Source organism: Phacochoerus africanus, chromosome 15 (genome assembly GCF_016906955.1).
Source record: "Phacochoerus africanus isolate WHEZ1 chromosome 15, ROS_Pafr_v1, whole genome shotgun sequence".
Classification (NCBI taxonomy): Eukaryota; Metazoa; Chordata; class Mammalia; order Artiodactyla; family Suidae; genus Phacochoerus; species Phacochoerus africanus.
Window position 1 is genome coordinate 70,056,284 of NC_062558.1, and position 22,095 is coordinate 70,078,378.

At 36.6% G+C, this 22,095-nt stretch overlaps 1 protein-coding gene across 1 annotated transcript in view; it reads right to left on the reverse strand.

Annotated features, from left to right (window-relative positions):
• Positions 1-15,788: 15,788 nt before the first annotated feature.
• LOC125116320 (catenin alpha-3) overlaps positions 15,789-22,095 on the reverse strand; it is a gene marked incomplete at its 5' end in the record, with an annotated part of 829,627 nt that continues 823,320 nt past the window's right edge. Inside the window, one exon of the mRNA XM_047761436.1 lies at positions 15,789-17,148. Within this exon, the coding sequence (XP_047617392.1) occupies positions 16,861-17,148 (288 nt within the window). The remainder of the gene's footprint in view (positions 17,149-22,095) is intronic.

Consider the following 22,095-nt stretch of genomic DNA (forward strand, 5'->3'; position numbering starts at 1 on the left):
GTCAATTGGAAAAACGTGTGACATTAAGCGATGGCAAGAGGAGAACTGAAATTAGGTTTGGGTGTGTTTGTGTTATGGGACTAGGAAAATACGCATACTTAGGTGGCAATAAAATCATGACCTATGAAGAAGATAATTTAAATACTTGTCCTGACACATATTACCTTGATGTCTTAGTCAAGTCAGTCCAGGAACCTCAGTAAATTGGAGATAACAATATTACTGTGAAGATCAAATAAGATAATCTGTGTAAAGTCCTGTCATTCTGTCTACTTTATGGTAGGCACTCAACAACCATTACCCAGCCACCTATTCCCTAAAATCTTCAGGTTAAAAGCAATGAGGAAAGGCAGTACAAAGTCAGTCCATGTTGCTCCAGCATCTAATATCTTGAATTCTTCAGTAGATGATGGTTGGTAAAGATACAGTAAGAGTATAAACAAAATTTAGAGGTAAGCTTTGCTATTGATATATTTTTTTTCTGGGACCTGGCTGGTCACATATGGCCCTATGGTTGTTTTTAGTTTTTTCTCATCCAAGGTGTTGAAGACAGACTAGTCCTTGAACTGGTATACTCTTTGGATTTTCCTCTGCTTCACCACCATTTTTTCCAGATAGATCTGGATTTCCATACAGTTTCACCTTCTTCCTTTCCTTGAATACTTTCTGGAAGGACAAAATAGGAAGCAGTCAATCTAAAGGGGATTCTGGTTAAAAGCACTAAGAGTCACAAAAGGTCCACAAAAGTACCCAAATTGATAAGTGTTAGCATCATCCTTGAGCAAGACAGTGGTAAGTAATGGGTTGATAGGACTAAAGGTTGTTTGAACTTAAAGGTATTCAGATTCAAATGGTTTTATAATTCAGGCAAAGTAAAATATAAATGAAGGGAGATAGCTGTCAGATTTCAGATCCCAGCCTTCATCTAGAGCTTCTTATCTTCTGACCACCCTCTTAGCTCTGAGGAAACAGGTTGAAATGCCCAAGGTGAAGACTTTCTCTCTTGAACTCAAGCAGCTTTACATTTAATTTGTCATTCATACTGTAGTTACACAAATATTAGCAAGGCTTGGAGTCTACAAAGGACTTTTAGATGATGGTGCTCTTTTATTCAGATTTTCAAGACTCTTTCATCAGATTTATTGTAAGTGAAGACTATACCCTACCCTTCCCAAAGCATTTACATGTACAGTCTTTCAGTTATCCTCTCATAATCTGGTGAGAAAGGTATATCACTTGTATGTTTGTGATCAAGAATATATTATATAGCTACATAGGACTTTCCATTGTGGCTCAGTGGGTTAAGAACCTGACTTAGTCCCTGTGAGGATGTGGGTTCAATCCCTGGCCTCGCTATGAGGGTTAAAGATGTGGCTTTGCCACCAGCTGTGGCATATGTTAAAGATATGGCTCAGACCCATTGTTGCCATAGCTATGGTGTAGGTCTCAGCGCAGATCTGTTTCAACCCCTGGCTCTGGAAACTTTCATGTGCCACAAGCATGGCCATAAAAACAAAACAAAACAATATAGCTACATATCATTTCAGTCAATAGAATAAAATTTTATCACCTTTTTAAAGCTGAAATGGAGATGACAATTTTCTTCAGTCAATGGGTTTTGCTAAATCTCTCACAGGCTCTGCCCAGGAAAAATGGATTTGGGATTGGGAAAATGAAATGTGAAATCAAAGTGTTTCATTGACATGGACTTTCACAGAGGCCTATGAAGTCATCATATTCCTGGTTAGCAAAACCCATTGAAATGATTGTCTTGCTATAATGTTGTTATACACAACTTAAGAATGATCTAGTAATAGAGATACTTACAAAGTTCTTTGGCTTCTCACCCTCTTTACCAGATCTCAGCACATCAGAAAAGAATTATGGGATCTGATAGTAAAAGATCTAATGGTACATGAATTGTGTTTTCTCCTTATGTCTTGATGTAATGGGAAAAAAAAAACATGTCTCTAGACTTGGCTATTTCATTATCAGTTGCACCAATTATTTAAAAGTGTCGTTTATATACAGACCCTGCAGCTACATCAGTGCAGCTGGAACTTAATTTCATCCAGTTACTCATTTGTTCAATTAACATTCAGTGAACACTTAAAATGTTCTGCCTTAACTGCAGGTGTTCACAAGTAGTGGGAGAATTGGGACCATCCAATCAATCCCAGCAAGCATACAAAACACAAGTAATAAACCACTGGAAAATGGCTAATTCAAAAAACATGTAAGTGCCACCTGCAGTAATTTAATATCCAACACTACTGCTGAGATTCACAAACAGAGTTTGTTCCTAAGACACATACCTATTGGAAATGTAAATGTATGAATATATATATGTGTGTGTGTGTGTATGTGTGTTTATGTACTTCCTTCATTTGAGAGTTATGCATTGGAATCTTGCTGCTGTAACATCACTGGTCATAACCATATGGAGTAAGTTTGTTTTTTTTATTAACATCAATTTTCTCATCATCTGGTGTGGATAAGATAAATTGCTTTATTAGAATTTTGTGAGAAGTAGGATAAAACATGTAAAACATGAAGCACAATGCCTGGTGTGGGAGAACAATTCACTGATGGTTAGCATCAGAATAATATTGATGATGATTTTGATGATGTCAACAATGCTACCTGCTATTGCATCTCTTTAAAAAAATTATTGGAGTATAGTTGACTTACAGTGTTATCACACACATACATATAAATATGTGATATACATAAAATATCCATTATTTTTCAGATTTTTTCCCATATAGGATATCACAGAATATTAAGTAGATTTCCCTGCTAGGTCCTTAAAACTTTCTAGAATTTGGGTATAGAGGGAACATGCCTCAACATAATAAAGGCCATATATGAAAACCCCACAGCTAACATCATTCTCAATGCTGAAAGCCTGAAAGAATTTCCACTATGCATTTCATTTATGTGAATATTGAAAGTAGAAAGCTAGCAGTGGAGGCAACAGAGGAGTGAGATAATCAACTACTCAACATGAGTAGTTATGATAACAACATAATTTTATCTACTAGCTTCTCTTCAAAGGTCACTTACAACTCAGACTCTATTTTTAAGGTGTTTTTGATTATATAGTATTAGATTATGTACAAAGGGATGTTGATCACAGTAACTTCAGAAGCCTCCTGAAAGCTGAAGAATTATTACTCTACCCAAGCAACAAGAGATCTCAGCAAAGTGGAAGAGGATGAAATAGGTGTATGGCACACACATCCCATATATGTTATAATAATATAATATATATTTGACATCATGTTGTTTTTCATTGTGAACTTTCTATTTAGGCATTGCGCTAAATATTTCATGAATGTAGCTCCAGTTAATCCTTAAAACAACCCTATAAGACTGTTACTATCTCCATTTTACAGATGAAGGAAATGAGGTTCAGGGACCTTAAATAAAATTCCTATCTTCATATTAGTAATTTGAGGAGGTGCTATTCGAACACAGTTAACTTCACTCAGAGCATTTAATCATCACTGCTACACAGTGTTTTTATTTTATTTTATTTTATTTTATTTTATTTTATTTTATTTTATTTTATTTTATTTTTTTGCCATAGCCTGCCATGGCTGGATGTGGGATATTGGTTGCCCAGACCAGGGCATGAACATAGGCCACAGCAGTGAAAGCACCAAGTTCTAAACACTAGATGACCAGGAAACTCTACTATATAGCATCTTTTAAAGGAGCATATTATGTTCAGATCTATATGTAAAACCTGACTCTTCTGCCCCTTAGCATCTGTCTTTCTTGAACAATTTATTTAAATTTTGAGCCTGTTTTCTCAGTGTAAAATGTGGATGATGATAATATCCAATTATGAAGCGTTCATAAAATTATCTAACTTAGTAGTTTGTATTTATATTTAGCATATGTGACAGCATATATTCCTAAACTGAGATATGCTGAATAATTTCTTTTCATCAGTGTAGATTATTATAAAATAAATCTGTGTTATAAGAATGAAACAACCTGCAGCTATAAAACATAAGAAGAGGAGTTCTCATGTGGCTCAGTGGGCTGAGGATCTGACATTGTCACTGCAGTGGCTCAGGTCACTTCTCTGGCATATGTTTGATTGATGCCTGCAGGCATGACCAAAACAAAACAAAAAAAAGAGCTCTTTATTGAGCCCATGTTGCCTGTGTTTGAGCCATGAAAAGTTAATAGATATATAGAGCTTTCTACATGTTAAGCAATGTTTTAAATGCTTTTAAATATATCAATGTACCTACGTCTTTTAGAAATCTAAGCAATAAGTACTCAATTTACAGATAATGAAACAGAGATAATAAATAAGTAAAACTTGGTTGTCACTCTAAGAGTCGTCACTTCTAACCATTGTGCTGTCCTTCACCAGAGTCCCTATGCGGAAAGCGTCTGTTGCATTTCATCATCATTTTCCTGTCTTCTCTAGTAAGGACCCATCTAAAATCAACCTTCTACCCAGGTACTAACCAGATATCTATGAACAATTTGATATCTTCACTTTTATAATCATTTGGATTATACATACACACACGAGATTTTTAATATCCATATATGCATGCAAAAATGGCATTTTATATATATGTTGGACATTATATAGAAAGATTGTGTGTGTGTATATATATATATATATATATATATATATATATATATATAAATGGAGCTTATTTTGTATGTATATTTAATTACAAATTCCTCACATCTTCTCTTCCTTCTTCTTCTCTCTCTTCTGTTTCCCTTAAAATACCTCATAATGAAGGACCAAAGAGCTATTCCTTTTTTGGACCTCTCATTATAAATTCTTCCTAAGGATTAAAAATGCTACTTCTAAGTCCTCCTGTAATGTTATTTTCACAAGAGGACTGGAGATTTTCTAATTCACCCATGAGAGGAGCTCTTATTCTGGGGTGAGCAGGGAGATAGTGTAGACAAGGCAGAGCCCTGAGCAGAGAAAGGAGTCCCCAGCAGAGGCTGTGAGGACCCATCTCACATAGACAGTTTGCAGCTGAGGAGCTGTGCTTTCTTTGGGTTTGAAATCTCTCTCATATTCCATAAATGAATGGCAGAAAAAAAGCCCATGTAATTTATTCATTTGTAAATAGGCAAAATAGGGTCCTTCTTTCTTTTCCAGGAGAGCCTGTTGGGCTGGAATGAGGGTAGTGCCCTGGGGTGGAGGAAGGACTCTGAGCAGTGGCCGAGTTTCCTTGAAGAATTTGCCTCTTGTCTTGCTTGCCCTTTGGGAAATGATGTGGGCAGGATTTGTCTCATCACTTCCCCCCCCTCCACCTCCTCCTCCATTGCCAACTGTAACCTGGATGCGACTTCCTCTACCCTCAGGCCAACCTTCACATTTTCCACTAGCCAGCTTTCAGAACACTGTCTGCTGGCCTCCCCTGCCCACAAGCAGGAGTTTTGCACCTCTGCTTACATGGTCTTCCCATCCCACTTCATCTGGTGACATTCTACTCATCCTTTATTGTTTCAACTTAAGCCTCACTTCTTCCAACAGCCTTTCGAGATTTTCCTAATTCAGCCAAAGCCCTTCATTTTAGGCTCATGGTACCTGTGTGATTCTTCCACAGCCATTATCAAAAATGCAAATTTGCACTTTCAGACTTGTTATTTAATTAACTCCTATGTCCTCTGCTAGTCTTTAAATCTTTGAAAAGGAAAGATTGGTTTTGCTGACTAGTACCTAGTAGAATATCCAGCCCATGGGTATTCAATATCTGCTGCTGAATTAATATGTCAGCTACTTTCTGCCATTCCCTGGCATGCTCATGCTCTCTTGCTCCAGACATTTCTTCTTCCGTGTTCCCTCCATAAAGAAACTTTCAGAAGTCTATTTTGTGTGTTTTAATCCAGAAGCTTATATATTGCATATGTAGTAATAATAGTTAAATTTTATGTTAGTTTTATTTTGTGCCAGGCATCTATCAAAGTATTTTATGAGCACTCACTAATTCATTCAATATTTATAACAGTCCTATGTGGTAGATTCTATTTCATTTCATTGAATATGGGGGGTATTGATTGTAAAACACAACATTATTTTGTCAGTTGCATTCTTAAATGTCATCTCTCTCATGCAAATGAGAATTTCAAGATCTCAGAAGTTTAGAAACTTGCCCAAGAAAGGCTGGTGTTAAAAATGGTGGAGTGAGGATTCAAACCAAGCAATACGATGCCAGAGGCCATGCTTTTGGCCATGGTGCCATCTTGCACACAATGAGAGTCACACATCTGGGCTGTTTCTGCGTTTCTCAAATCAGATACAGCCACCACAGTAGATCTCAGAGGGCGTGTGAAGCCATAGGATAAGCATGGTGCCACATACTTGACTATTACTATTTGACAGGAAAATATGAAATAACTTTTATAGTAAAATAAACTATCATTTATTAAAATAAAGGTGAATAGGGAGTCCCCATTGTGTCTCAGTTGGTTTAGAATGCAACATAGTGTCTGTGAGGATGTGGTTTTGATCTCTGGCCTCACTCAGTGGGTTAAGGATCTGGCATAGGCTGCAGATGGGGCTCAGATCCAGTGTTTCTATGGCTGTGGCATATTCTTCAGGTGCTGTGGTAAAAAGAAAAAAAAACATAGGTATGTTAAATAGTAGAATGTAAAATGTATCCAAGTTTTAGATAGAACCTAAGACTTGAGATTGCTATGCTTGATAATTTATAGTTGATTTTGAAAATACTATTTTAATTCCTAATCCTATCATTTCACCTAGGAGCATGTTTATATCATACAGGATCATTCTAACTGAGTTTTCCTATTTACCTTTCTTCTTCTGACTAACCTATAAACCCTACATTTTACTGTCTAACTAGTCATCCTGTAACTGTGGTTGTATTAGGGTACTTGATTGCTAGGAGACATTAGTATTTTCCCCACTTACAAACTAAAGCCTTAGCACCTTAGCTTGTCATTGAGATCCTCGTGATTTAGCCCACATCTGTCTTTCCAAGCTCCTGTCCTACTGTAGCCATCCAGAACACTTCACTACAGTCACTTGACCTCCATGTGTGACATGATCATTCCTACTTTTGTGTCTTGGCTCATTTCCATCCCCCTGGAACATTATCTCTCTTCATCCTGTTAAACCATGCACTCCTATTCAAACTTCTACAAAAGTCCCCCTTGAGTCCTGAAACTTGCATTGCTTTCTTGTACACTGAGTGAGATTGCCATGAGCTGCATTTTTATTTTCCTTCTCCTGCTATCTAATTAACTTGATCAGTCCACATCTTGATTCCAAAGTATTCATGCTTCTTTTTATCACCTATAACATCTTTGCATATGATAGATCTTCAAGAAATATTTTGGACTGTTAAATAAACAAATGAGGAAAAACAGCCCATGGCTTTTCCTCATCAGTGACTTTCATTTATCTAAGGTGGCAGTGATGATTTTTGAAGAGTGACAGGGAAACCTAGGAGTTTTCAGATCCTGTCCTGATGCTAGTTACTCTATCTGTAAACTTGAGGGTTAGCAAACTCTCAGAATTTTAGATTTGATCATTCAGAGAGGGCCCAAATCACATATCAGTGGAGTCCTGCATTGATTCATTTGATATAAACTCATTCATGAATTTGCTAATTCCTTCCAAAAATATCAGTTGAGCAACTCCTATACCAATCACTGTGCTAGGGTTGGGGAAACAGAAATTAACACAAAATTATCATTGCTCCCCAAAGGAGAGAGTAAAATAGAGCTAAGGAGGGCAAGCATTTCCCTGGCATTGGGCTTGGTAGAGCATTCACATTTTCCTCTTCAAAATTTAGCCCTCATAGCACTAAGTCTCAGAGTAACTAAGTGCCCAGTAGACAGGGGAATGCTATGAACATGTAATGGAAGGATGGAGATATTCCATAAACCAGCTGTGGATTCCCAGCATTGTCACAGAGGCTTCTTCTGAAACCAAATAAAAACAAAGGACAACCATAAACCTGTGAGTTCTCTGCCCATACCTCTCTTAATCGCTGCCTGCAGAGTGAGAGGCTTAAGTCTGTATCCAGGAGGACAGCTCACTTGTGTCCTTTGGGGTTTGTCCTTTCAACTATTACAAAGGGTGACATGTCGACTTCAGCAACACACCTAACATTCTGTCACCACCATCAACTAGAGTGGGTGGTGAGAAGGCAGGAAAAGCTGCAGGGACCAGGGGATTTCTTTCACCTGTCTTTGACATTTCACCCATCTTTGGACTTTAGCTAATTCCTGCCTGTTCCTGTCAGGGACAAAGGGCAATTTGGTATAAACCTGGGTGTGAGCTGCTCTACCCACACCCCTCCCTTCACCATCACCCCTGGCTTTGACATTCCCTTTTGCCTTCATGAGAACACATTTCTCCGGACCTAGACCTCAAAAAACATCTCTCCCTTTCTGAAAACAGAGGGGTTAGACAGGACAGGGAGCCAGTTCCTTGACAATGAAGTATAGCAGCTTTTTTTTTCACAAGCTACAGGATATTGGACATGTGGTGACTGGAAGTTACATCTGTGAGTTACAGCTCCTGGATGGAATGTTTAATGGTTTTGCCCAGGAAATGTCAGAGAATCAGCTCAGCCTCCAGGCAGGAATAGACTCCTCATGCCAAGAGTGCTTTTAGTTCTACTTCCACCCCCAGAGCAAGCGTGACAACAGATCAAGGTGGAGAGAATGCTGCTGTCAGAGCAAATGTGGGCTCCTGGGGCCCTGGACAGACTGACGCACGAAAGCAACCCATGCTGGCATTTTCATTAACAAAGTGGTGGCTGTTGTCTAGCAGAACTGAATGAGGGGAAGCATGGTTTTCCATAGGAATTAACTCACAAAAATTCCAAACTTACAGAATGCATTTCAAGAAGATACAGAAACAAATGGAGACATGGCAGTAAGTTTTCTGAAGCAGGAGGATCCCTGAGGAAAGAAGATGATGTCCCAGAATAGGCAACAATGTCTATAAACCCTGGCAGAAGATCCAGAGACTATCTCCATGGAATTCATACTGAAAAAAATGTATCACCAACCTAGAGATGAGGAAAACACATTGGATGTTCAGAACTTAACAGTATTCAGAGGCAAAAACATTGGTAGAACCACTTGTATTCCATGCTCTCTGTGAAGTGTGTGTTCAGTCTCAGAAAAATGATTGATGCTTTTCATAAAGTCCTAAGTTAGAGAACAACTTTTCAGCTACATACACATAAATATTAAAATCAAAGTCTAATGTCCATATTGAACAGAAAATATCATTTAAACCCTGAATTAATTTCTAGAAGATATAGTTTATGTTACCTTGTGTTCATATAGTAGTTTGTAAAAGTACCATCCCAAACTGTAACATATGTAACTGAAGGAGAATATGCATGAAGGTGTTACCTACACTACTGGTTGGACTCCTCAGCAATTCATTAACTCTTTTATTTTTGTTCCACTCAAGACACATACCACCAAAAATAAATGCCAAATAAATAGACAGTTCTTTCATTTTTATTGCTTTAACATACATAGTTTACTTACCAGTTGAGCCAATCATTAATAATCTCCAGTGACACGAGTTGAAATAAATACACAGTTTCAAATAATACTGCATAATTTCAATACAAAACCAGTGTTACATGTGTGAAATAATCAAGAACACAATGGAAAAAAATTGATTCAGTTAAGCACAAAAGGCATGCAGAATCTCAAACAAGGAATATGTGGCCTTCTATGTCAATGTCATGAGGGTATTAAAGAGCTTCATCTATTCCTGAATAACTCCTTTTCACTGATTGGTAAAATTGACTTTAAGAATAAATAGTGACCAGAAAGCTCTACAAGTGTTTTGGTCATGGTTTATCTACAGCCAAGCCATAAAACTACTTAGAATTGGCAGTTACCAGAGTAGGTGGTTCACTGAGCCCCATTCTGCCTTCTGCACAGCAGGGTGAGGTGTACAGACAAGGCAGTATTAAATACCTCAAATCCCACTAAAGTTCTCAAGATATCTCTGGAATAAACAAGACAATTATCAGCTGCTCACTTTTATTTGATCTCAGACTTTCTTATTTTAAATCTGCCTTCATTCTGAAGTATAACGTGCATATTACCTTCAGAAAAGTCACTGAGTTTAAACTGTCAAAGTTATTACTGTGAAAGTACATAAGGTAAAGTAAGGTTTTTGTTTTTTGTTTTTTGTTTTTTTTTTTTTTTGCTAAATCACTATGAAACTAAAAACATAAAATGGAAAGCAGGGGCTTCTGGAAATCTTGCACGGGAAGTTTTAATTCATGTTTAATAACCTAACACAAACCTAAGAAATTTCTGTTTTAAAGACGCAACTATTAGGCACTAAATTGGACATAACATAGGCTATTTCTATTTGTAGGGATTTGTTAGTCATGGATACAAAAGATAAATCATTATGCTGTCATTCAGGTCCAGGGAAATTTTCTTTGGAGGGATTTTTACCATATAAGCTTTCAAAATCAATAAGAAGCACAGTTTAACCCTGCAAGACAGTTGCTGAAATTCTCATATATTTATGTCCTTGTGTACCAACACATAAGAATAGAGAGTTATAATGGCATAGATTTGACAAACAATGGAATATTATCTCTACACTATTTTTAAAATTAATTTTATGTTTAAAGTCTCAGGAAGAAGAAAAGTTCTGTTTAACTGAGAGCATGATCCCAGATTTGCGTCTTTGCTTTGTGAATAAACACTCCAGTCAAAATTTGATGTTAGAAGCCAAGGAAATGTGTGAGTATTAGCTAGGCTTTTACTGCTAATAGGTTCTTTCAGTATTAGAGGTTCAGATAATTCAGAAAGATGGGAAACTGATATGTCATGTCAAGGGTTGGCCTGGGAATATGTGATAACATGGCTGTCTGAATAGAAAAAAAAAATTATCTGCAGGCTTTGAACTATTGATGTAATTACTGAAAGGTAGCTTTAAATGTCTGCTTTGAATGATGTAGGTTTGGAGATACACACACACACACACACACACACACACACATCTTTAAAAAAAGTTTTGATGCTTCTTCTCTTACACAGGAAGCCAGCAAGCATTTTAAATGTGCATCTCATTATCTACTGAAAAATCCAGTCCATTTTTTGGGAAATCTGGATGGTGTAGTGGTTAAAAGTTCACCCTCTAGAGGGCAACCAAATTTTTAGCCAAATTTTAAAGCAGTGATTTTTCAAGCAAGATCCATATCTTCATTTGCCTTATCTAAGGAATACAGCTGATAATGTTTATGCCATAGAGTTATTGAGACGATTAAATAAGGTCATAGATTTGACACAGTTGGCTCATAAGGACAATGGTTACTGTGTTTTGTTATCTGGTATAGCCTAAAAACCTGAAACAGTGCTGGAACTTCAAATTTGTTCAACAAATATTTTTATGTATATAACACCCTGATTAAATGTGATATTGGAAAGCATTTCACCCATCATCAGCCTAGAAAAATGGCTGAATTTCTCTTGCTCATCTTGCAAACCATATCACTAAATGACCCTCAAACATTGTGTAGTTCACACTCTTGCCCTGATATGACTTCACCCAAACCACCAAAGACCAGTGCCCCATCCAGTCCTTGAAACTTTCCTCAGAAGGAGGCTGCCTAATCTTCACAGAACCAAGAACCCTCCTCTCTCTGGTATAAAAATTATCTTCTTCATCAACTCCTTTTCTATTCCTTTTTCCACCTCTGTCACTTTTCTTACCCACTTTCTTTTAAAACTTCTCTGTATTTACTGATTTTTTTCCTCCAACTTGTTAAATTCATTTTCAAAGTCAATCCTTGTGTTTTGTTCCTGTAAACCAGTGTTGGATGTTGAATGCCAGAAGCCAGCTTGTAGCCATGAAATATTTTGTCCTAGGATCTACACATAAGCCAGCCCTACGAACCATCTACTGCCTGGGGAGGGGATTCTGATAAGGTTGGTTTCCATTTGGAAGTGGTTCTTCCAGTTAGCATTATCTTCTTTTGAAGTGTTCAGGAATAGGTCCAATCTACCTTAATAGGAGAATAAATCCACATAAAAGAATTAATATTGTAAATTATTCTTTCTTTTGCTTTAATAGAAAAATGGTTATTGTTCATGTAAAATGGTTAAAATAGCCAAAAATGCATTTAAAATTTTAATTCTTCCTCTCTCTCTTAGATGTCTAGGATAATGTTAAAACCTTGATTAGGGCATATTTAGCTTCATACAACTAGTTTTAATAACATCCACATTTTCTTTCCTGGTTGACCTAAAGAACCAAAATGAAAACTTTAAACTCCTTTTTGTGTAGACTCTTCCATGATTAGGTCTGGCTTGTTTATTTGGTAGTAACATGCAAAATACTAATATTACAGATATTATAATGATATGGGAAGAAAGAACAAAGGAAATGCTATGGGTTTTTATCTGATTAAGTATTGCTTTCTGGTATGTGATATATAAATGAAATGGTATATAAATATAAATGTATCAGGTTCTCAGGTTTATATAAATATAAACCTCACAGACATTTTGCTAGTTGACTTAAAATGAATTATTATCATAATTTTCAAGTTATAGTATTTTAACTGGCTGCCCCTACATTTTCTGATCAAATCAAACAAGAATATTCCTGACCTTCCAAACAGAGAAATGACTGCTTGATAACTAAATATGCAATAGACAGGCTGTCTTAATAGATGGATTGACAAAAGAAAGTACAGATTTTATTCAACTTGATATTCTGGTGCTTTCTTTGCTGACCTAGAGAACTACTTAGAGTGATAGTGAAACAGGCCAGCAGTTCTGCAATGAGTTCACTAGAGAAGGGTAAATATCACCAGCAAAAGTCTCAATCTCACTCTGCGCATTCTGTCACTATACAGAAATGCGTATCCATAGGAACCACAATGCTTAGCATGGAAGTGTGAATTTGATATCTAAAAAGATAAGAGTGTTTTCCGGAATAGAAAAAAAAAAAGGATAATGCTATTGCAAATAAAAATCAATAATTTTAAACTAGAATGTTACAAAATATATTAGTCAATTTGTATGTGAGGGAGACTCCTTAGGGGATGAGAGATGGAAGACAGAGATTTTTTGTGCATAGACTAAGTGGAAGGGACATTATTTGAGGGTAACTGGCTGGGAAGAGCAGGCCTGACTGCATCATTCTAGTAGCAAATTGACAGCAGTTAAAAGGAAGACATCCAGCTCCGGGGTGGTGAGACGAAAAGACCACTCTGAAAGTGAAGGCATAGGAAGGCACTGGGAATACTTTATTATCAGACATTAGTGTTTTCAGCAACTCATTGAATTTGAGGATCACTAATTATTAGGCTTGTGGTCCAAATTTGGTACTCAACTTTGTGTTCACAATTTTAACTATCTTGATTTAAAGTGATTCAAAAACTGACGTCTTTGAAAGCTGTTAAGTGTACAAGAATGCCAGCCCACAGAAGTGGGCTTTTTGGTATAGTTGTGGGGTTACTTACCCCCATACGGAAGGAATTTTATGGGGAACATATATGCTATGTTAATAAATTAAGAGATTTTTTAAAGACCAGAAGGCAAATTTTAAAATATTGTTTCTAATACATTTATAGTTTTCATTCATGTCTGAAGACAAGCAGAAAGAGAATAATTAACAAATTACCTTAGAAATTTAAGTGTTTGAATTTTTTCCCATACTTACTCATCGAGCCCTTTAGAAACAAATAAATATTTTAATCCATTAATTTCCACTTGAGATAAGTAAAAGGAAGAGATTTATATTGATCAACTTTCATATTTGATGAAAACCTTTCAAGTTTTCTAATTAAAAGAATCTTGGGAGTTCCCATCGTGGCTCACTGGTTAACGAACCTGACTTGCATACTTTGAGGATGTGGGTTCGATCCCTGCCCTTGCTCAGTGGGTTAAGGCTCTGGCATTGCATAAGCTGTGGTGTAGGTCGAAGGTGCAGCTTGGATCTGGTGTTGCTGTGGCTCTGGTGTAGACCGGAAGCTACACTCCAATTCGACCCTTAGCCTGGGAACCACCATGTGCTGCAGGTGTGGCCCTAAAAGACAAAAGAAGACAAAAAAAAAAGAATCTTTAGGGATTTTGCAAATATTTTCCAACTCATCATTCCAATTTCAGCCTAATATCTGACAGTGGTGCTGGTGATGAACCAGGATGGAACTATCCTTGTAGGTGGTATAAACCCTCTACTTTCTCTGAAATATTTTTTTTCCTACATAAGTTAACCTCAATTGATTTCACTAAAAGAAAAATGTGTGTCTTGATTAGCAAGATAAAGCAATGTTATCATTAGATGAAGCTCTGATCTCTGTGATGCGATTTTAAAATGGGCATAGATGGGCTACCAAGTGATCATCCTCATTAAGAGATTTCTGTAATTCCCTTGGAGAAGGGCTTAATTATAAATATACACCACCCTCATACTGACTGATTAGATTCATTTAACTATGTTTTATAATGTGAAGATTTGTTAATATATTTTCTGCTAATTTTTCTTGTGTGTATTATATTATTAGCAGGTTTGAATTAAATTAAATCCTAAAACGCTGCCCACTGCAGGAATTCAGTCAGGTGGACAGATGTCTTTCTCAGCTCTATGCATGTTGTTCTTATTGCACCTTTGATTATTACAGCAGACTTTACTCCTGGGACATTCTCCAAGTTAATTTGTTTATTAAGTTATGCTTAATTATAGTTGTTTGTTTTGAGCTAAGCTGAAAATCTATCTTCATTGAAGAGGAGGACTTGTTCACATCTTATTTGGGGTCAGAGTGATTTTTTTTGAAGATAGATACAAAGGTTATTTGATAATTGTGTAACTTCAAGATATTTCTGTTCTTTTGGCATCCAATGCTGCATTTTTAACTCCATCCGGTGGAAAGCTGATGTACAATCAAGCAGATATTAGATTTTCTAAATGAGACTCTTAACATTCTTGAGCATGTGGCTTTAGGCAATAAGATACACCAAGAGTCTGGTAATTAATATTTTTTCTCAACTAAATTATAAATTGACACTCTACCTGAGAAAAGGAAGTGTCATAGATGTAATTCTTGTAACGTCTATTCTTAGAGCAGAAAATTATGATAGCATTTCAACAAAAGTAATTCCCTATTTTGCTTCCATTAGCTAGCTAGTTCTGGAAAGTTGAATTATCTGGCATCTAGAATTCCTTTGTGCACTACCTTTACTTTTAGGGAGTGGACACTGTCCCGAATAATTAGTGTGGACCAGTGCCTACTGGCCAGTGCAAGGCAGAGAGGAATTTATTGCTTTACCTCATTGAATGTTATGTGTTTAGCCCAGGTAACCTAGCATTTTGGATGAAAAATATAATACATTGTAATAAGGAGTTTTTATTTCCCCCATAGTTTATAACAGCCTATTAAATCTCTTTCCCATGCCACTTTGCTCAAGATACCATACACATTACGCTATCAACCTTTACACATTCTTATGTTTCACACATTCTTTTACTCAACCAGGTATTCTGAACATTAATTGCTGTTGCATGCTTGAACTTTACCTAGTCAAACTAAGATGACATTGTTGTTAAAACAACTCTTAATGACAATGTTTTACAAAGTTATAATTATAGTATAATTTTGATCAAGTAGAATAGGAAATGCATGTTTAAAATCCTGTGAATGATAACTCTATGCATGAGAAAAAGTGAAATTGAAACTTAACTCCTCCAAAGAAAAACAGACAAGTAGACAGAAGCATGCATTAGACTCTGAAACTATTATAAAGTCCATTATGAACTCAACTAGGGAGGAGCTTGATGATTATAGTTATAAAATGACCTCAGTGACTTTTATTTTTTTAAATGTTATTAAAATCACTCCAGCTTTATTGCCATTAACTCTGCTTCATAGTTCAATGGTATAATTCACCTATATTTTTTGAGTTATATTTTACTCAATGCCAAAAGGGTTTTCAAATTGGCCTTTTCCTGTTAATTATACTTTCAAGATGATACAAATGGAGTTTTAAAGTCATGCAGAACTCTTTATACTTCTGTTATCATAGCTCACTTGGGGATATAGTTAGATGTCCATTTCCCAAATGCATGATAACTCTTCCTTGATATATGTATTCTCATGGATGCTTTTAAATCTAAAACTCAATGTGCAGAACTGCTGGACACAATGACTCTAAAAGGCATATTTGTGGCATCAAAACTCATTGTAACCTTTATAATATTAATAAATTTCTTCATGAGTAAATAAGGCAGAGCTCAAAAACCCAGAAAATAGCTTGATTGCTCAAGCTTGGTTAGTTTCAGATGGATGTTAGCTCAATCAGCTGACAAGAGTCATAAATATCCATAAATTGACTTTTTTTCCTGTAGCAGGAATCATTCATGTCTGTCAGACTAGGTCAGATAAAGGAAATATGGAGATTAAATAGGAACATAATTTATGAAGTCTTTTGTTTCCATTGAAAACCAAGTCAAAAGCTCATGTCAATGTTTTAATTCAAAATGGAAAAGGTGTGTATACTAAGCTGTTAGAGATGAACAGGACTCAACTGAGTCTCCTGTGTGCATTTACTAATGAATGTAAGATATTCTCTGTGATGGGAAAGGCTGAATGAGACCTGAAGATTTTATTCATTCAACAAGCATGTATTGATTACTTATTAGGTGCCGGCCACACATAAATGACATGACATGATCCCAAATATATGTCGCTCATGCGGGTTAGGCTTCCAATATTTTACCTTATTGGTGGCTTAAATTCTAAGTTAGTGAACCTACGCAAATAATCAAGTGTAAAAAATAGAGCAGGGTATTTAGCCATGACTTTGTAATATAAACACGAGAGTAGAATAGTGGTTTCAGTAGACATGTCTTCCTCTAAATTCACTCATGACTTGCACAGGGTGGATTTTTTTCTTGGCTGAGCCTCGCCTTACAGCAGCATATGTTTCTTCTGGCTTCTCTCTTTTAATCAAGGGTTTTTTCGCAGGAGCCTTCATTCTCCACATTACAACTGGGTGCCGGGGCCCCACAGGACTCTGAATTCGGATGATTTTGGTTGAAGCAATGTAGGACATTTTCACTGTTTGCACTACAGCATTCATTAAATTTTTGGCTGCTTGGATCAAGGAGGTGACACTATCCAACTGTAGGGGGGAAAAAAGCTATTATTCAAAAATATAATCAGGAAGTCGAAGATATATAACGTTAAAGAAAATGAAATGCTCCACTTTGTTTTTACCCCAAAAATGGATGAATTAATGCTCATTTTACACATAAGTCTATTTTAAGTCAATTATCCACTTATATAATACATACATAGACCCTTATTCTATCTTCTAGGAGGACGTCTTAATTTCTTTCTCTTGGTTTTCAGTGAAATATATTATTTTAGTCTATATCATATCACAAGGTCCAGACAGTCACCGCATTCTTTGTAATGGATCTCTGAATGTCCAGGGTTAATATTGACCCCTTCTGTAAGAGAGGATTGTGTATAATAAAAGCTATACTATGTATAGTTAATAAGAACAACAGCTGAAAATTCTTCTCAGGGAATTCACAGTTTAAGATAAACAGATGCACACATATGCATGCACATATGCATGTACACCACTCTTTTCATGAATACTTGCTGAATAATTCCACCTAAAAGAGTCTCCTTTTTAAAAACACATAATGTTCAAACCTATTATGCCATGTGTTAAAATGGATAAAGCCAAGGCTTTTCTGTCCAATGAATTGGTTTACATTCCAGGTCTGCCGTTTAGTAACATGGACAAATCATTTAACTATTTTCATTCTAGTTTCCTCAGATGTTAAACAGGAAAAGAGTGCATCTTAGTGTTAAATATCATGTGTAAAGAACCTAGTAGAGTGATTGACATATAGTTGATTGTTGTTACACATTTTCTTTGTTTCTTATTAAGGCTGACAAAATTGCTTAATTCTAAAGATATCCTAATGAAATTATGGAAAGACACTTTTCCCCTCATGATTCTGTTTTGTAATTGTTACATTTTCTGAGCTGTTCTCAAAAACAATCTCTGGGCAAAATGAGGTGGTATTCCTAGAATCTTGCAAAATCCTTTAGAGCTCAGCCAAGTTGGTTCATTTTTATATAACTAATGCCTCCTCTATTATTTCAGTTTGGCAGATTGTCATCCACAGCCAACTCCTACAGGGAGATGTGCCTCCACCACTGTCACCTCTTTGTGATGTGTGCTGTCAGGATGGAGGCTCAGACACTGGCTCTGGAGTTACTCAAATCCATCAGCAGCTGCCTGGCCTGAGCACTCTTCCTTTGCAGACGAGGAGTCTCATCTCATAGAATAAATGAGCCAAGGAAAGTTGTAAGCTGAGGTTATGTGCCTGGGGCAGTGGTCTAGCTGGCTGCTTCCTTGGATGAAAATTTAATTAGCTCCATTATATGCCAAACCTGAAATCCTTGAAAAGGTAACATGGAAAAATATGTAATTTGAAAGGCAGTAATACTTGGCAACTGCACAGTTTTAAGTCTTTGGACTTATTGAAGCCAGAAATGTAAAATTTGCGCATGTGGCAGGAATGACAGAATTTTTATAAACATTAAACAGGATTTCATGAAGCACTCACATGTATTTCAGAGAACACATAGAGCTTCTGAATATGTATGCAACTTTTAAAAAAAGAAAAAAGAACTAGACCTTGGATAGAATAACACACTTTGTTATTAATGTTACTCTATGGACAAATTACAGCCTAAAATCTGTTGTTTAATAATTAGTGACTTTCATTAAAAACCTCCTGGAGCTAGTTAGATACTAAAAGTAGCTTCCAGTCTCATGATAGGAAGAACACTATTTTTTAAGTTATGAATTGACATGAACAGTATTAAGGATCCTTGGTAGTTTTGTCTCAAATTAAAATACTTGGTTTATTCCAAGGGCTCTATGCTATCATTAAATCTTCTGTAGAAGGGGGAAAGGCACCTGCTGTCATTTAGGATTTCAGCAGAGGCACTGGCCTTCCCACCATAAAACCTACATTATTGTCTCCTCCTTTTGACTCTGTAATCTTATCATGTATAAGTGTATTTATTTTATGTCTTTTTGATTTTTCCATAAAAGTGGTCTCTGTGTGTATCTGTAGTCTAGAAAAGATGTTTATGTTAAATTCATGCCATAAAATGTGGAAATTGGTTTGTCTTCTTTCCTCCCTGAATCAGCGAAGCCCTGTCTGTGAAATTGTGATCTCTTACAGTAGCCTCTGACAGATCCTTTTATTTTAAAATCCCAAATGACTAGAGTAGACCTTCTCCTCTGGTTGACTGAGAAAAAAATAACATAGGACAAATCATCCCCCTAGGAGAGCCTGAAGACTAGTTTTGCAGACAGATGAGGACAATTGCTGCAAGAAGACTGTTATTTCATGAGGAAAGCTTTTAAGACCTTCCATGAAGAACTTTGAGGTCTAAGAGCTATGTGCACTAAGAGACATGACTTTCCAATATTAGCCAAATCACAGGCCATGCCTTAAGGGGCAGACAAGCCCATAAAATGGTAGGGAATTTTGCTCGAAGCCCAAGCAGTGCTTCAGGACTATTCATAGAGAATAACTACACAGTTTCATGTCTGCCAAAAAAGTACTATAAATCCTCTCATCCAGGCCTACTTTAATGAAAAATTCCCCAAGGAAAGGATTCAAAAGAATCCCTTTTTGAGAACAAAGCAAATTTGAGTAAAGTAACACATTGGGGTCTCTATGTTCAACTTATTGAACAAAGTTTTCTGAATTTCACAAATGTACCTGTGCAAAGTGTGTTATTTTACTCTAAAGGCCTGGTAGAGTAAGCCAATCAGAGTGTAAAACTCAGGTGGAAGAATTCTCTTACCCTTATGAATCACTTTTATCAACCAGAAAGTCTTCTAGGCAAATATAACTTAAAATGTTTACCATAGAAGGAGCTATTTTCCCCAAAATCTGGTAACATGCTTCTCTGGCCTAGATGAAGTATTCTTTTTTTTTTTTTTCATCAATAAAGGAATTTTAATTGGAAATGAGTGCTTTGAAACATAAAAATTCTGGATAGATTCTAAGTGTCACCTCTAACTATGTAATATATATCTGTGCACATACTGACAACAATCTGAAGGGAGATGTAATATGTGTTAATAACTTAGCTTTATTTTTTCCATTTTCTATTAAAATTCCTTTATTCCTAAAGAAAGGGGAGTCATAATTGAGGCAATTCTATTACACTATTTTATTTATTTATTTTTTCTTTAGTGCCACACTCGCAACATATAGAAGTTCCCTGGCTAGGAGGGTCAAGTCAGAGCTGCAGCTGCTGGCCTACACCCCAGTCCCAGCAACACAGGATCCAAGCCATATCTGTGACTTCTCCCACAGCTTACAGCAACACTATATCCTTAACCCACTGAGCAAGGCCAGGGACCGAACACCTATCCTCATGTATACCAGTCGGGTTTGTTACCACTGAGCCATGACAGGACTGGCTTATTATTTAATTTACATACATTTTAATCCTTTAATATAATATAGATAAAGTGTTCTTGATCAAAGTTTCACTTGAGAACCAAAATATCTTCTAATGTCCCCAAACCTCCTAAAGTTATATGTAAATATTTTCATGCAAGTACGTGCAAGCAGTTTCTTGTTGTCTTCTTTCCATAAAAGGGAAAGGATTAAAAATAGTTCATCAGGAGTTTCCGTCATGGCGCAGTGGTTAACGAATGCGAGTAGGAACGATGAGGTTGCCGGTCCGGTCCCTGCCGTTGCTCAGTGGGTTAACGATCCGGCATTGCCATGAGCTGTGGTATAGGTTGCAGATGCAGCTTGGATCCCGTGTTGCTGTGGCTCTGGTGTAGGTCGGTGGCTACAGCTCCAATTGGACCCCTAGCCTGGGAACCTCCATATGCCGTGGGAGCAGCCCAAGAAATAGCAAAAAGACAAAAAAAAAAAAGTTCATCAAAGAGGATTTTGACTTAAATGTCTATGATCTACATAAGTTTGTTCTCTTACCACAGTAAATAGGAAGATAGCCATCCTACTTACAGTGGTGACTTGTGCTTAGTCTTATATCACTGGTGTGGTTTCAAAATAACTGAGCTTGTTGGTCTATCACTGTCACCATAAGTTACTAAATATTGTCTATGCCCAAACATAAATTGAACATAATTCATAAATTCTGCTTTTTTTTTGAGGATCTAGATGAATACAGAGATTGTGTCCAGCATTAGTTCTTAATCTAACTTGCAGAATGTATTTTGCAAATAATCCAAATTATGACCATCTAAAAAGAGTCCTTCTCAATTTTATCATTCTATAGGAATCTTATTTTATTATAATGTCTCTTCTGTGATTTGTGGTATGTACTCTGTAATTTAAGTTAAGCTACAGCACTAATCTGTCCAGTTCTAAAAATGTTTTCAGATGAAAGGCTTGCTCCTATTTAGAGATAAGTCTCCAACCCTTTGCTAAGGCAAAGGAGGAGTTTAGGAGTTCCCACCATGGCTCAGTGGAAACAAATCCGACTAGTATCCATGAGGAAGCAGGTTTGATCCCTTTCCTTGCTCGGTGGGTTAAGGATCCACTGTTGCCGTGAACTGTGGTGTAGTTTGCAGATGCAGCTTGGATCCCCACGCTGCTGTGGCTGTGGTGTAGGCCAGCAGCTACAGCTCCAATTCAACCCCTATCCTGGGAACTTCCATATGTCACAGCTGTGGCCCTAAAAAAGGCAAAAAAAAAGTGAAGGAGTTTAACAATAAAGTGTATGCACCCCCCCAATATCAACTTTTTGTCCATCTGATTAGTATACATAGGATGGGTGTTTGGATTTTTACAAACACCCAAGTTAAATACCTGTAATATAAGTCCTCAGCAACTATATCAAGGTGGAATGTTTGCTGGCAAATCCTTTTCCACATCTTACTGTAATTTTTGATAGCCAAGAAGAATATCCAAAAAGACATGCTAGTTATTCCTTCTTTACATTTTCTGAGTTCCACATCTATGTTACATCAGAACACCATAATACCAGAATGTCTTGTACTATTCTACACTACTGTAACTCCCTATGGTCTGAATATAAA